This window comes from Garra rufa, chromosome 16 (assembly GCF_049309525.1).
Source record: "Garra rufa chromosome 16, GarRuf1.0, whole genome shotgun sequence".
NCBI lineage: Eukaryota > Metazoa > Chordata > Actinopteri > Cypriniformes > Cyprinidae > Garra > Garra rufa.
In genome coordinates, this window is record NC_133376.1 from 23,016,557 (window position 1) to 23,030,512 (window position 13,956).

Below are 13,956 nucleotides of genomic sequence, written 5' to 3' on the forward strand. Positions count from 1 at the left end.
AGGTAAAAAGTGACATACATGTATGGATCATAGCCTAACTCTTAATACCAATAATGTCATGACATTATTAGTTTAGTAGTGTAATGTAAAATCTCTTTGCGTTTAACATCTGTGCATTTGAATGAAATGCACAAAGTGTTTTCTCTTCTTGTTTGTTTTAATGCTTTTGATGTCTTAATTAAAGCTGAGAAAAATGAGTCATGTGAGAGATGTGAGCCCACTCAGTGGGTGAATTGATTTGGCTAACACATAAAATGCTAAATCAGATAAAAATCCAAAAGTTTCAAATGAAAATCCACTATGTGTGTTGCTGATATAACAGCAGCTCCCACATATTCTCCCCTGCAGAACCTTATGACTTATGACTCTGAAGACTGGATTCATTAATATTCCAATAAATAAAAATCAGAACCTTCCATTTCCCAATGATTTTAGAGGTAGTTAATAATTTGCAGTAGGACTGTGTTTGTTTGACACGAAACTTTGTTCCAGGAACAACGAAAGAAGTTGACCCAGATGTTCTAGTCTGCCTCCAACATTATAGTGGTGGATGTTAGTTTGCCGATGATGTTCCATCTGTTCCATCCACTAGGAGGACACATCTGGCTCAAGGTGAACTGTTTATTTTATAAGAAAAGGTCAACGTAATAAGACCTCACGGAATTCATAATGACAAGCAGTTTTAACCAAAATACTTGTATCTTAATGAGTCCTCTTGCTGTAAACCAAACTTTGATCTCCTTCAAAGAAGGTAGTAAACTTATGGAGTCTGTTTAATTAAATATTTGGTGTCGAACAAACCAAGTTGCCACAATGCTATTTTGGTTCAGCCCTGTTTGCCGAGGGAAGTTTGCTAAGAAGTAGTGCTTGAAAGTAGCAAGGCCATTGTTGTTAGGCATTTGAAGAGCATTTTGATATTGGATCCTATTTTTACGGTTTGATATATATTTTGTATTTAAAGTGAGACAAGTAATACTTGCTAATACATGTTTGTGCCATTGTTTTCCCACCTGAAAAAGATCCAATAAAACAATATTTACCAAGATTTTTAATGGCAGCCCTTTTAAACTAAAGTAAAATTAAGTAAATGTATAAATACACTACCAATCAAAGGTTTTTGAACAGTATTTTAAAAGTTTTTTTAAAAAGTCTCTTATGCTAACCAAGTGTGCATTTATTTGATCCAAAGTACAGCAAAAACAGTACAATTTTGAAAATTTTTCGCTGTTTAAAATAACTGTTTTCTAATTTAATATATTTTAAAAAGACATTTATCCCTGTGGTCGAAGCTACTTTTTTAGCATCATTACTCCAGTCACATGATCCTTCAAAAATCATTCTAATATTATTTTGCTGCTCAAAAAACATTTATTATTATTATTATTATTATTATTATGAGTAGAGTATAATTTTTTCAGGTTTCTTTAAATAGAAAGTTCAGAAGACCAGCATTTATCTGAAACAGAAATCTTTTGTACCATTTTGAAATGTCTTTATTGTCACTTTTGATTAATTTAAAGCATCCTTGCTAAATAAAAGTATTTTTTCTATAATTTCTTTCCAAAAAAATTATACTGACTCCAAGCTTTTGAATTGTATAGTGTATAATGTTACAAAAGCTTTTTATTTCAGATAAATGCTGATCTTTGGGTCTTTCCATTCAAATAATCCTGAACAAAAATGTACTCAACTGAATAAATATTGATGATAATAATACGTTTCTTGAATCAGCATATTGGAATTATTTCTGAAGGATATGTGACACTGAAAAATTAGCTTTGATCAAAGGAATAAATTACATCTTAATGCATATTCAAATAAAAAAAGTTTTTTAAATAGTAAAAATATTTAATTTTTTTACTGATCTTGCTGTACTTTGCATTAAAAAAAATGCAGGTTTGGTGAGCAGAAGAGAAAAAAAAACATTACAAATCTTACTGTTCAAAAACTTTTGACTGGTAGTGTAAAAAAAACTTGGTTTGACGTTGTCGATTTGGCGTTGTAGGTGTTTATACCTTTATAGATGTTGAGGTCCTTAATGATACCTTTTCTCAATTTTATCTTGACAAATATTACACTTTTAAACTAAAAATAAATCGTTATGTACAAAAGGTGTTTAAAATCAGTCGTATTTACACCAGTCTTCAAAATCAGTGGCTGAAAGTGATAAAGTGGATGATTGCAAACCGCCTATATTAAATCATCGCGTCTCTCATCTGTTCACCCGACAGGCGGAGCACCGAGAGCGTGAGCTCTGGAGAGGAGACCGTTAACACAAGGGGAGGGGATGCGTGAGTAGAGAGCCTGTAGTCACCTACACCTCAGTGGCTCACGCTCATCAGCCGTGTTATTATCGCGGGGTATCCGACTGACCGGCCGACAGAGAGGCGCATCGTGAACCTGCCGGAGCCGCTCGCCGCGGGAGGACCGTCATCATCATGAATAGCTCGCCGGACAGCAGGACTTGAGAAATCACCGAAATTGTCCCTCATAGTAACGTTACATCTAGAATTTCCACCACTTCTGTCAACACTAGAACTAGTCATGCTGTGGAAAACGGGACTAATTTTTCTGTGCTGGGGCTTGACGTCCGGGGAACTCCAGGACAGGCAATCCGACAGTCCTGCTTCTCCAGCTCGGCGAACTTTGGATTTCGGCTTCGTCCCCTCCGGAGTTTACGATACCGTCGCCTATTATGAGCCTGGGGCCATTGGGATTTTATTTAACATGATGCACGCTTTCCTCTATGTGGTTCAACCCAACCCGTTTCCTGAAGGTGAGCTCAGTCTTGTAATGTTTTTGAACTTCTGAGCACCACAAGAACCTTCAAATCGAATTTCTCTTCTTTATTAATCATTTAAATCAGGTTATATTATACTCCAATGATTGCTGTTTTTTCAACTGCAACTACATCTGCATCATGAGCAGGTAGATGCTTCAGGTGTGAGAGAAGCCACCTGTGATGTCTCCAGGTGGGTTAGAAGGTTGCAGGGTGTTGAATATGTTCGTCATTATTTGGTAAATCTTAAGATTAAGATTGTGACCCTGTGAGTCACTGTCCTAATGAGCTAAAACGCTAATCTGGAGTGCCATATGTTCCTGTTCTTTTATTTTCCAGCCAGCCACAGGTTAATATAACCCGGTTCCTGGAGGAATCCCAACCGTACACACCCATTTCAGATTGTAGAGAACTTTAATAAAGAGCTGAGCTGCATCAGGTGTTCAATTAGGTAGACGTCCAAACATGTGTACTATTGGTGGTCCTCTAGGACTAGGTTCAAGGTTGGGAACAGCTTGTCATCTTACACATTGAGATTTGTATACTCTTCTGTTTCCAGTGGTTATAAATCCTTCGTTTTTCTGCAGCTTGCTTGTTTCTCATCTAGTGATGATTCCCCTCTAGCAGTAGGTCTAAATCATCCGTGTATCCGTCTTCTGAACATGTGGCACTGACGGCGTTTTGTTTTCTTTTCTCCCTTTTCCTTTTTTCATCCCTTCATTCTCAAATAAAAATAGCCACAGCTGTAGCCTTTCGGCAAATTAATTAGAATGATAAAAGCTCTCTGACAGGCCTTCAGTATGGTAATTCAGCCCACTGCGTTTGATTTGCAAGAAGGAGACAGCCATACAGCTGCAACAGTATAACTCAGATCCTGCTTGATTTGTTCTCTGGGACTACATATGTTTGTGCCAGTCTTGAAAGTCATTTCATAGCATGGATTTTTCAGGGCGTTTTCCGTGAACTGAATTAAGAAGCTGGTCAGACATGCTCAAATCCTTTGATCCTTAAATCTGAGTGGACTTTGACTAGTGAAAGTAAGGACACTAGTGTGTGAGGGTAACCCCCTGTCTCCTTCAAAAGAAAAAGTGTCTTTAGACCTACGAAACTACTCGTAAGATCAAAGCGCGCTGGAGACTATGCTTCGGTAATAGCCTATTAATTGCTCAGTTTGAAGGTCTCTCGTTTCACAGAGTTATATTGCCAGGAAGTATATTAGAGAGCACTTAGGAGCTCTTTGTTCTCAGAAATTGACCTGGCTGTCCTGACTGCCACCTTTGGTCTCTTTCTGTTCTCTCAGCCTCAGGCTGTATCTCATTTTGCTCATCAAAGCAAATTTTTGTGTGTTTTTTTTTTTTAAGTTGAAGTGTGTGATTTCTTCAGCACTAGCATCACCTAAGGAATGTAAAATAAAAAAAATTGTACACATTTCTCAAAAATTCCCCATTCTGTCACAGTTATTCATGCCCCAAATTCACACCATTGGTTGAAGTAGTCATATACATCTAGGATGCCTGGAGGGTGAGTAAATAATGGGCTAGTTATTCATTTTTAGGCGAACTATCCCTTAAAGAAAGGATAGGACTCACCCCTATGTCATCCAAGATGTGAATGTCTTTCTTTCTTCAGTTAAAAATACATTTGAGGAAAACACTCCAAGAGACCTCAATGCGGACCAACAGGTTAAAGGTCCAAATTGCAGTTTCAATGCAGCTTCAAAGAGCTCTACACAATCCCAGTCGAGGAATAAGGGTCTTATCTAGCGAAGCGTCGCCCATTTTCTAAAATAAATGAATACACTTTTTAATCACAAATGCTCGTCTACCATTTGCGATGCCAGTCTGTGTACTCTGGTTCAAAAAGGTGGGGTAGGGCGAAAAACTCTAATTTTCTCCTCCAACTTTAAAATCGTCCAACATCGTTGTTGTATGATTTTTGTGAAGGCCCCTCACTTTGTAAACGCTGGGTTGGTACTTCTGCCTATGTCACACGTGACCTTTCCAATGTGACTGTGTAATGCGTAGAGTTGTGGGCGCAGAGCTAGTGCAAGATGAACATTTGTGGTTAAAAAGTATGTAAATGTTTATTTTTTTAGAAAATGGGCAATCGTTTCATTAGATAAGACCCTTATTCCTCGGCTGGAATCGTGTAGAGCCCATTGAAACTGCAATTTGGACCTTCAACCTGTTGGTCCCCATTGAAGTCCAGTTTTTGAGGAAAACATTTTTCAACATATAGTGAAAGTCACTAACATCTTGGATGACATGGAGGTGAGTAAATTATCAGGAAATTTTAATTCTGGAGTGAACTAATCCTTTAAGTAGAAAACTTAGTTTCTAAATATGTTTAACAAAATAACTTTTTTGCAATTGAATTAAATCCATGTAGCCTTGGTGAGCAAAGAGACTTCTTTTAAAAACATTCAAAATCTTGCAAACCCCAAACTTTTGAAGTGCAGTAGTGTGTAATTAATCAATTATGAATCCTGTCAGAGAGCTATTGTATTGTAAACACCCTCACGATGCATCTCGGATTATACTACAAAACCCAAAGCTAGCAATCCAGGTGATGATCTGACTCAGTCTATCTGAGGAAGACATATGCAGTGGAAGCAGTTGCCAGGGCAACATAACTGCGTCCTAGTGTGTTTGAGTTTCTCCCATTGGCCTACATATGTCTGAATGCTGTAGTGTTATTCGAGGTGCGAGTATCCAATGCTTTCTGAGAGCAAGTGCAGTGCTTTAGTAGATCTTAACAGATGCGTGTTTAAGCAAAGGACAACCAAGACTATTACACGGTACATTTTGCCAGAAAGATGTTTGTACAGAGATTTAATATATATTGTTAGTGCAATATTATACATGCTAATTTTAACACCATAAGTCTGATAGCCACGTCTGCCACATTGAATGGGTTCAGATCCGTGCCAGCAGGGCTGCTGAAGGATGGAGCACCAGTGTTGCAGATCGCAGATGGCATCCTGAGTGGCATATCTGTGGGCTGCCAGCTTGCTGTGCTCCCCTTTGCTCCTCTACATCTCTTGAGGCAGCTATGCCACACTGAGGCTGAGGGGAAGTGAGAAATTGCACTTTTTCCTCTCTCTGTTGCTCCCTTTCCCTCTTTCCTTACCCTAGTTATCTCACTCTGCTTGACCTCTATTCTTCCTCATCCTTGACTCCACTCAACAAGCCCTGCCTTACATATTCATGTCTAAAACTCCTTAAAGGAGTCATATTTATAGGCTGCTGTTAGTGGTGGCACTATAAATGTCTAATGCACAACCTGTGACTTGGACATTGGTAGAGTAGAATAGAATAGAATAGAATAGAATAGTGTCCCAGGATGTAACTTGTATATTATGAGCAGCTGTGAAATATCTTGCAGATATTTGAATGCAGTAACTATTATTGATGTTTGAGGAAGAAGCTGGAGATGTTGTGAGTGTGTGATTTGTCTTACTGTAGCTCTCACGTGTTCTCATGACTCCAGCATGACTGTGATGCTTCTGGGACTGGCACATGTCACTGGATTTCCTAGGGCGTCTTCAACCCAACAAGAGGCCTGTGAGCTCCAGTAAGCCCAGTGCCCAGCTGTCAGCATTAGCAAAATAAGCAACATCCTAATATTATGCAAAGAACATTCTTAAATAAACATTTCTCTTGCCCAGTAATATGAGCATGATAATCTTGTGTTGAGTTTTGGCTTTCTTGAAATGTTGTGGGCTTATCAGTAGCATACTGGATAGCAGTCAATAATAGTGCGTTTGTTTGTTCTTGGTGGTGTTCAGTATTGGATATTTATTTGTGCATGGTCATGTCACCTATTTTTACATTTAGATTACCTTCGCAGTTATCAATAGCAGAATGCAGGTAGGTTTCTTGAAGCATATTGGAGACATTGCCACAGTTCTTCTGGATTTAGTCTGTCTCAGTTTGTTCTGTTTCTTCATGTCATTCCAGGCAGACTGGATGATGATGAGATCAGATTTCTGTGTGGAGCACTGGCTGTTGACTCCTTGTGCAAAAAAAAAATCTCACTGGATTATTGCAATTCATGGCAAAATGAATGTTTGGAAATGTAAACTGATATTTCCTATTGACACACTACAGCAAAAGATAGAAATCACTGACTTAAAACCATTTTTTAGCTGGTGAAATTTCTGGTGTTCTAATCATTTTTGCCACCACTGTATAGTAGGAGTGAGCAAAATAGCGATAGACACAAGTAATCAGAGATTTGTCAGTCGGTAGAGTTTTTATACTATTGTCTCTATCGCAGTTGCACACTCACATGCTGTTCTACGTGATCACGAAAACATACAGTGGGGAAAATAATTGTATGATCCCCTGCTGATTTTGTAAATTTGCCCACTGACAAAGAAATTATCAATCTATAATTTTAATGGTAGGTTTATTTGAACCGTGAGAGACAGAATAACAACAACAACAAAAAATCCAGAAAAACGCATTTTAAAAAAAGTTATAAATTGATTTGCACTTTAATGAGTGAAATAAGTATTTGATCCCCTATCAATCAGCAAGATTTCTGGCTCCCAGGTGTCTTTTATACAGGTAACAAACTGAGATTAAGAGCGTTTTCTTAAAGGGAGTGCTCCTAATCTCAGTTTGTTACCTGTATAAAAGACACCTGTCCACAGAAGCAATCAATCAATCAGATTCCAAACTCTCCACCATGGCTAAGACCAAAGAGCTGTCCAAGGATGTCAGGGACAAGATTGGTGACCTACACAAGGCCGAATGGGCTACAAGACCATCGCCAAGCACCTTGGTGAGAAGGTGACAACAGTTGGTGCGATTATTCGCAAATGGAAGAAACACAAAATAACTGTCTCCTTTGGTCTGGGGCTCCATGCAAGATCTCACCTTGTGGAGTTTCAATGGTCATGAGAATGGAGAGGAATCAGCCCAGAACTACACGGGAGGATCTCGTCAATGATCTCAAGGCAGCTGAGACCATAGTCACCAAAAAAACAACTGGCAAAAAGGACTGAAATCCTGCAGTGCCTGCAAGGTCCTCCTGCTTAAGAAAGCACATGTACAGGCCCGTCCAATGTTTGGCAATAAACATCTGAATGATTCAGAGGAGAACTGGGTAAAAGTGTTGTGGTCAGATGAGACCAAAATTGAGTTCTTTGGCATCAACGCAACTCGCTATGTTATGGAGGAGGAGGAATACTGTCTATGACCCCAAGAACACCATCCCCACTGTCAAACATGGAGGTGGAAACATTATGTTTTGGGGGTGTTTTTCTGCTAAGGGGACAGGATAACTGCACCACATCAAAGGGATGATGGACAGGGCCATGTACCGTCAAATCTTGGGTAAGAACCTCCTTCCTTCATTGAAAGTTGGTTGTGGATGGGTATTCCAGCCTGACATGACCCTAAACACACAGTCAAGGCAACAAAGGAGTGGCCTAGCCATACTCCAGACCTTAATCCCATAATAATAATAATAATAATTCGTTACATTTATATAGCGCTTTTCTAGACACTCAAAGCGCTTTACAGTGTCAGGGGTATCTCCTCAACCACCACCAGTGTGCAGCATCCACCTGGATGATGCGACAGCAGACATAGTGCGCCAGAACGCCCACCACACACCAGTTTACTGGTGGAGAGGAGACAGAGTGATGAAGCCAATCGGAATATGGGGATGATTCGGAGGCCATGATGGTCAGAGGCCAATGGGCAAATTTGGCCAGGATGCCAATCCCATAGAAAATCTGTGGAGGGAACTGAAGGTTTGAATTGGCAAACGTCAGCAACGAAACCTTAATGACTTGGAGAGGATCTGCAAAAATAAGTGGGACAAAATCCCTCCTGAGATGTGTGCAAACCTGGTGGCCAACTACAAAAAAACATCTGACCTCTGTGATTGCCAACAAGGGTTTACTAAGTCAAGTACTAAGTCATGTTTTGTGAAGGGGTTAAATACTTACTTCACTCATTAAAATGCAAATCAATTTATATATTTTTTTTGAAATACGTTTTTCTGGATTTGTTTGTTATTCTGTCTCTCACAGTTTAAATAATCCTACCATTAAAATTATAGACTGATCATTCTTTGTCAAACGTACAAAATCAGCGTACATTTGCATATGGTTTCACAGCCTAAAATGTAAATCTGTAAAAAAGTTTAAATGAAAGAAACTTGCACTGACTGATCTTAAAAAATAGCAGTGCCTTTGTTTTGTCTCAAGATGGACACCAGTATGTTTTTTTTCTAAGACACGTTTATAATAATTGCTTAAATGTCTTGAGTGCACTATGACCTAATCCTCGCTTAGTCTAAGCCCTGTTTGTGAAACCAGCCCTTGATTACTTTATACAATGTATGTAGCATTTCTTAATTATTTGTTCTACTGTAGTTTTTCATATTTCAGTCACCTGGATTATAAAAAAAATGTAAACTACCAACTGATCTGTTTGTCGCATTTGACATGTTTAAAGTCCAAATCAGCACAGAAAACTTTGAAAAGATTCTGTGTGGATGTACTAAAAGCTTAAAAAAAGGTTATTTGCAGCATGTAGTCCCTTATCTGAGAGCTGGGCACTGCTGCTGATACCCTCCTGTCTGGATGTGCTTTAAGCATTGCAGGGCTTGTAGCTGCTCTAAATCTTGCCCTCCTGCGCTGTAGATAGACAAACACACCCACACACACTCTCAGTCACCTTTGGTGTGCTTTACCTGAGGTTCTGGTTGGCAGCCAATTCACAAGCCCACTTTAAGAGGATTTCAAGCTGTTTGTGGCTATTGAGCCACATTGAGAGTCTGGCTATAGACATCTGTAGTGTGGCTCAAAGACTGATTACATTACATAATAATGGCCAGGTCATAATTGGTCATATGTTGGCGTCTCGAAAGATAAATCATAGCTGTCTTAAAGTGGCATATACACTGCCGCTCAAAAGTTTAGGATCAGTAAGACTTGTAATGTTTTTCAAAGAAGTCTCTTATGCTCATCAAGGCTGCATTAATTTGATCAAAAATACAGAAAAAAAATATTGCAAATTGTTAATACAATATAAAATAATGTTTTTTACTTTATACTTTATGCTTACTTAATATACTTTTAAAAATATAATTAATTCCTGTGATGCAAAGCTGAATATTCATAGGCTGTTACTCCAGTCTGAAGTGTCCCATGATCCTTCAGAAAGCATTCTAATATGCTGAATTATTATTAGAATGATCAATATTGGAAACAGTTGTGGAACCTGTGATCCTTTTTTTCAGGTTTCTTTGGTGAAAAGAGCAGCATTTATAAATATAAATCTTTTCTGACGATGTAAATCTATGCTATTACTTTTTATTAATTTTACACATCCTTGGTGAATAAAAGTATTAATTTCTTTAGTGCATTTTTAACATTTTATTGATCAAAGAATCCTGAAAAAAGTATCACAGGTTCCAAAAAAAATATTAAGCAGCACAACTGTTTTCAACATATTAGAACACTGAATGACAATGTAACATTAATTCAACCAAATTTTGACATTTTATTCTCCAAAAACTTATTTGAAACCTTAAAAGTAGACACTTTACTTACATTTAATGTGCTTTCTATGGACCTAAAATCACTTTTTGGACACTTGTAATTGTCTTTGACCCGTATATACACTACCAGTCAAAAGTTTGGACGCAATTCCCCATTCTCTTTGATGGGGAAGTGTGTCCAAACTTTTGACTGATAGTGTGTGTTGTGTGTGTGTGTGTGTGTATATATATATATATATATATATATATATATATGATGTTTGATTAAACAAGGTTCAGGAGGAGCACGATCAGATAATCAACCCATTCGGCACAGGTGCAACCTGTTTAACCAATCATTCAATCAGCGCATCCTCTATATATTACCAGCCGTCTTACCTCCATCCAGCGACAGTTTCTTGGCATCCCTCCTCCACCCCTACTCCCCACTTCTAATCTGTTTCTATCCTACACTAGCAGGGGGAGTTCTCTGGGTCCGGCCTGTATTCCGGCCCGGAACCCTTCCCCCGGACAGCACGCCAAAATATGCTTAATACTCGCTCAAGCAGATTAGATGTAAGGGCGAACTCGTGAAATAATGTATATGTATGTGTGTGTGTGTGTGTGTGTGTGTGTGTGTATATATACACTAAAGTTCGAAAGTTTTTTATTCACCAAGGATGTATTAAGTTAATAATTAAAAGTTTATTAAAAAAAAATAATAAATCATTTACTTTGTTATAAAAATGTATATTTTGAATAAACACTGTACTTTTTAAACTTGTTATTCATGAAAGAATCCTGGAAAAAAAAATCACAGGTTCCAAAAAATATTTGGCAGCACAACTGTTGATATTATCCAACATTGATCATTCTAATAATAAATCAGCATATTAGAATGATTTCTGAAGGATCATGTGACACTTAAGACTGGAGTAACAGCTAATAAAAATTCAGCTTTTCATCACAGGAATAAATTCTATTTTAAAGTATGTTAAAATAAAAAACATTATTTTATATTGTAAAAACATTTTGCAATATTACTGTTTTTTTTTTCAGTTTTTTTAATCAAATAAATGCAGCCTTGATGAGCATAAGAGACTTCTTTAAAGACTATTACAAGTCTTACTGACCCCAAACTTTTGAACGGTAGTGTATATATATATACGTGTGTGTATATATACAGTCAAGCCTGAAATCATTCATACCCCTGGCAAATTCTGACTTAAATTTAATTTTATTCAATCAGCACGTTTTTTTTGTTTGTTTGTTTGTTTGTTTGTTTGTTTTTGACCAGAAATGACACAAGCTTCTCCCAAAAGATAATAAGACTATGTACAAGAGGCATCAATGTGGAAAAAAATATTTCTCAGCTTTTATTTACATTTGAACAAAAAGTGGCATGTCCAAAATTATTTATACCCTTTGCACTGTCACAGTCTATGGGAAAATCCAAAGTTCTATACCATTCCAAATAGTCCAAGCTGTTCTAAAGCATCCTAATTACCCTGATTCATTGGGAACAGCTGTTTTAATCAACTCAGCAGGTGAAAAACAGAAGCTCTCTGGTGTTGGTTTGTGGACAGACATGGCTAAGACAAAGGAGCTCACTGAGGACGCATTGTGTCTGCTCACAAGTCAGGAAAGGGCTGTAAGACCATATCTAAATGTTTTGAAGTTCCAGTGGCTACAATGCAAAGTATTTTTAAAAAATACAAGACGTTCCACACTGTGAAAAATCGCAGAGGACGTGGTCGGAAACCTAAAGAGACACCTGTGCTGGCCAGGTTGAATAAAAGTAAAATAAAAACTTGCTGGTTGAATAAAAGTAACTTTAAGTCAGAATTTGCCAGGGGTATAAATAATTTCAGGATTGACTGTATATATTTAGGCCTTGCATTATAATTTGAAGAGAACTGACTTCATACAGTCTCAAAAAACCAACTTCAGACCACTTGGTTAAAAATAATTGCAAAAATGCTTTATAAAGGTAATTATAAATTCATAGTTATCAGAGGCTGTAATATTTGTTTAGAGATGCCGCTTAGTTTAATGTGGTTTTATCAATGCAATTAAATTCATATATTAAGTGTGACTTGGTGTCCAAATATGTTGTTGTATCACTGTATTTGTGTAGCCTATTAGTGGTGTTTGTGTAAGTGTTGATGCTAAGCCTCTCTGGGGAGCTGCAGATTTGCGCTGTCATAACTAAACTGTTCCTGCTGCTAATGTGACGGTCGCATTTACATTTAAACTCCAGTGAGCGTTTTCCTCCGCTGCTTCATGTTAGCATGGCATTATGGGATGTCAGACGGCAAGCCCTTCAGGTGTTCTGTTCTGCAGCGTTGTTGAGAGGAAAGTGGGATTGCTGTAGCCTCTGAATGAAATGCTTATTTTTAGAAGAGCTACACACACACAGTTACTTTCTCTCTCCTCGGCATGTTGTGTGGGTTGGATTTCTCTCTCTAGAGAGGGAAACAAAGGCCTAAACTGAGATAGAGAGAGAGAGAGCGATGAAAGACTGGCAGTGATCCTGAGCTATACGGCCCTTGATTATACAAGCACTTTTAGCCAAGGCAATGAGGCTATTGAGGCTAGATGCTGAAGTCGTTGCAAAGACTGAATGACCATTCAAAAATGCTTTTGCATCATCTAAAATAATTTTCTAAAGGGGTTGTAATTGGAGATGGATAGGGTTGCTCATTACTAGGTGTATCACAATTATTTCTTAAACTTCTCCCCCAGTATATAGTATTATGATGGTACTGAATTACGTGGCAAAACAGGTTAAAAAGATAAACTTTTATTAACAAAAAAACAAAAAGAATCATGAACATTTAAAAACAAAATGCTACTTTTTCCACACATGGCGCCTGCTATCACAGAGTGAATTTGCATTTTTTTTTTTTTTTTATCACTTCTGTGGTTTTTTGCCACAAGCTGTGGGTTTGGGTCAGCTAGAGTTTGAATGGCTCCATCCTTCAACGACAGTTTTTTTGCAAAGTGACAGATTTACAAAGCATTCTGTGCTGAAATGTGCTGTTCAAACTGTTAAGGACAGATTGTAACAGTCAGAAACCCTGTTAAAAGTAAAGTTCAATTGCTCTTTCCTAATGTTGGGATTCTCAGACGCATATGTAGAACAGCAGGTGCCACATGCAGACAGAAATGTTCAGCTTAGAAGTATCTACAAGTATCAAATCAACTTCTGTATTACATTTTTTTTCTTACAAGATCAAGGACAATTTGAATCCTATGAATTCAAAAAAGGTGACTGACTTTTTATCTTATCTTATTTTTGTCGATACAAACGTGCAATTCTGACCTTTTTTATCAGAATTGTGAGATATAGACAGACATTTTTGACCTTTCTTTCTCAGAATTGTGATATAACCAGGCAATTCTGATTTTTTTTTCTCTCAGAATTGTGATATAAACAGCCATTTCTGACTTTTTTTTCTCAGAATTGTGTGGTACAAACTTGCAAATTCTGACCTTTTTTTCTCAGAATTGTGATAAACAGCCATTTCTGACTTTTTTTCTCAGAATTGTGTGGTACAAACTTGCAAATTCTGACCTTTTTTTTCTCAGAATTGTGATATAAACAGCCATTTCTGACTTTTTTTTCTCAGAATTGTGTGGTACAAACTTGCAAATTCTGACCCTTTTTTTTCTCA

At 37.6% G+C, this 13,956-nt stretch overlaps 1 protein-coding gene across 1 annotated transcript in view; it reads left to right on the forward strand.

Moving 5' to 3' along the window:
- Positions 1-2,300: 2,300 nt before the first annotated feature.
- Positions 2,301-13,956, forward strand: part of prom1a (prominin 1a) — a 75,500-nt gene continuing 63,844 nt past the window's right edge. The window contains exon 1 of the mRNA XM_073820083.1: positions 2,301-2,776. Coding sequence (XP_073676184.1) covers positions 2,545-2,776 — 232 coding nt within the window. The 5' untranslated portion in view covers positions 2,301-2,544. The remainder of the gene's footprint in view (positions 2,777-13,956) is intronic.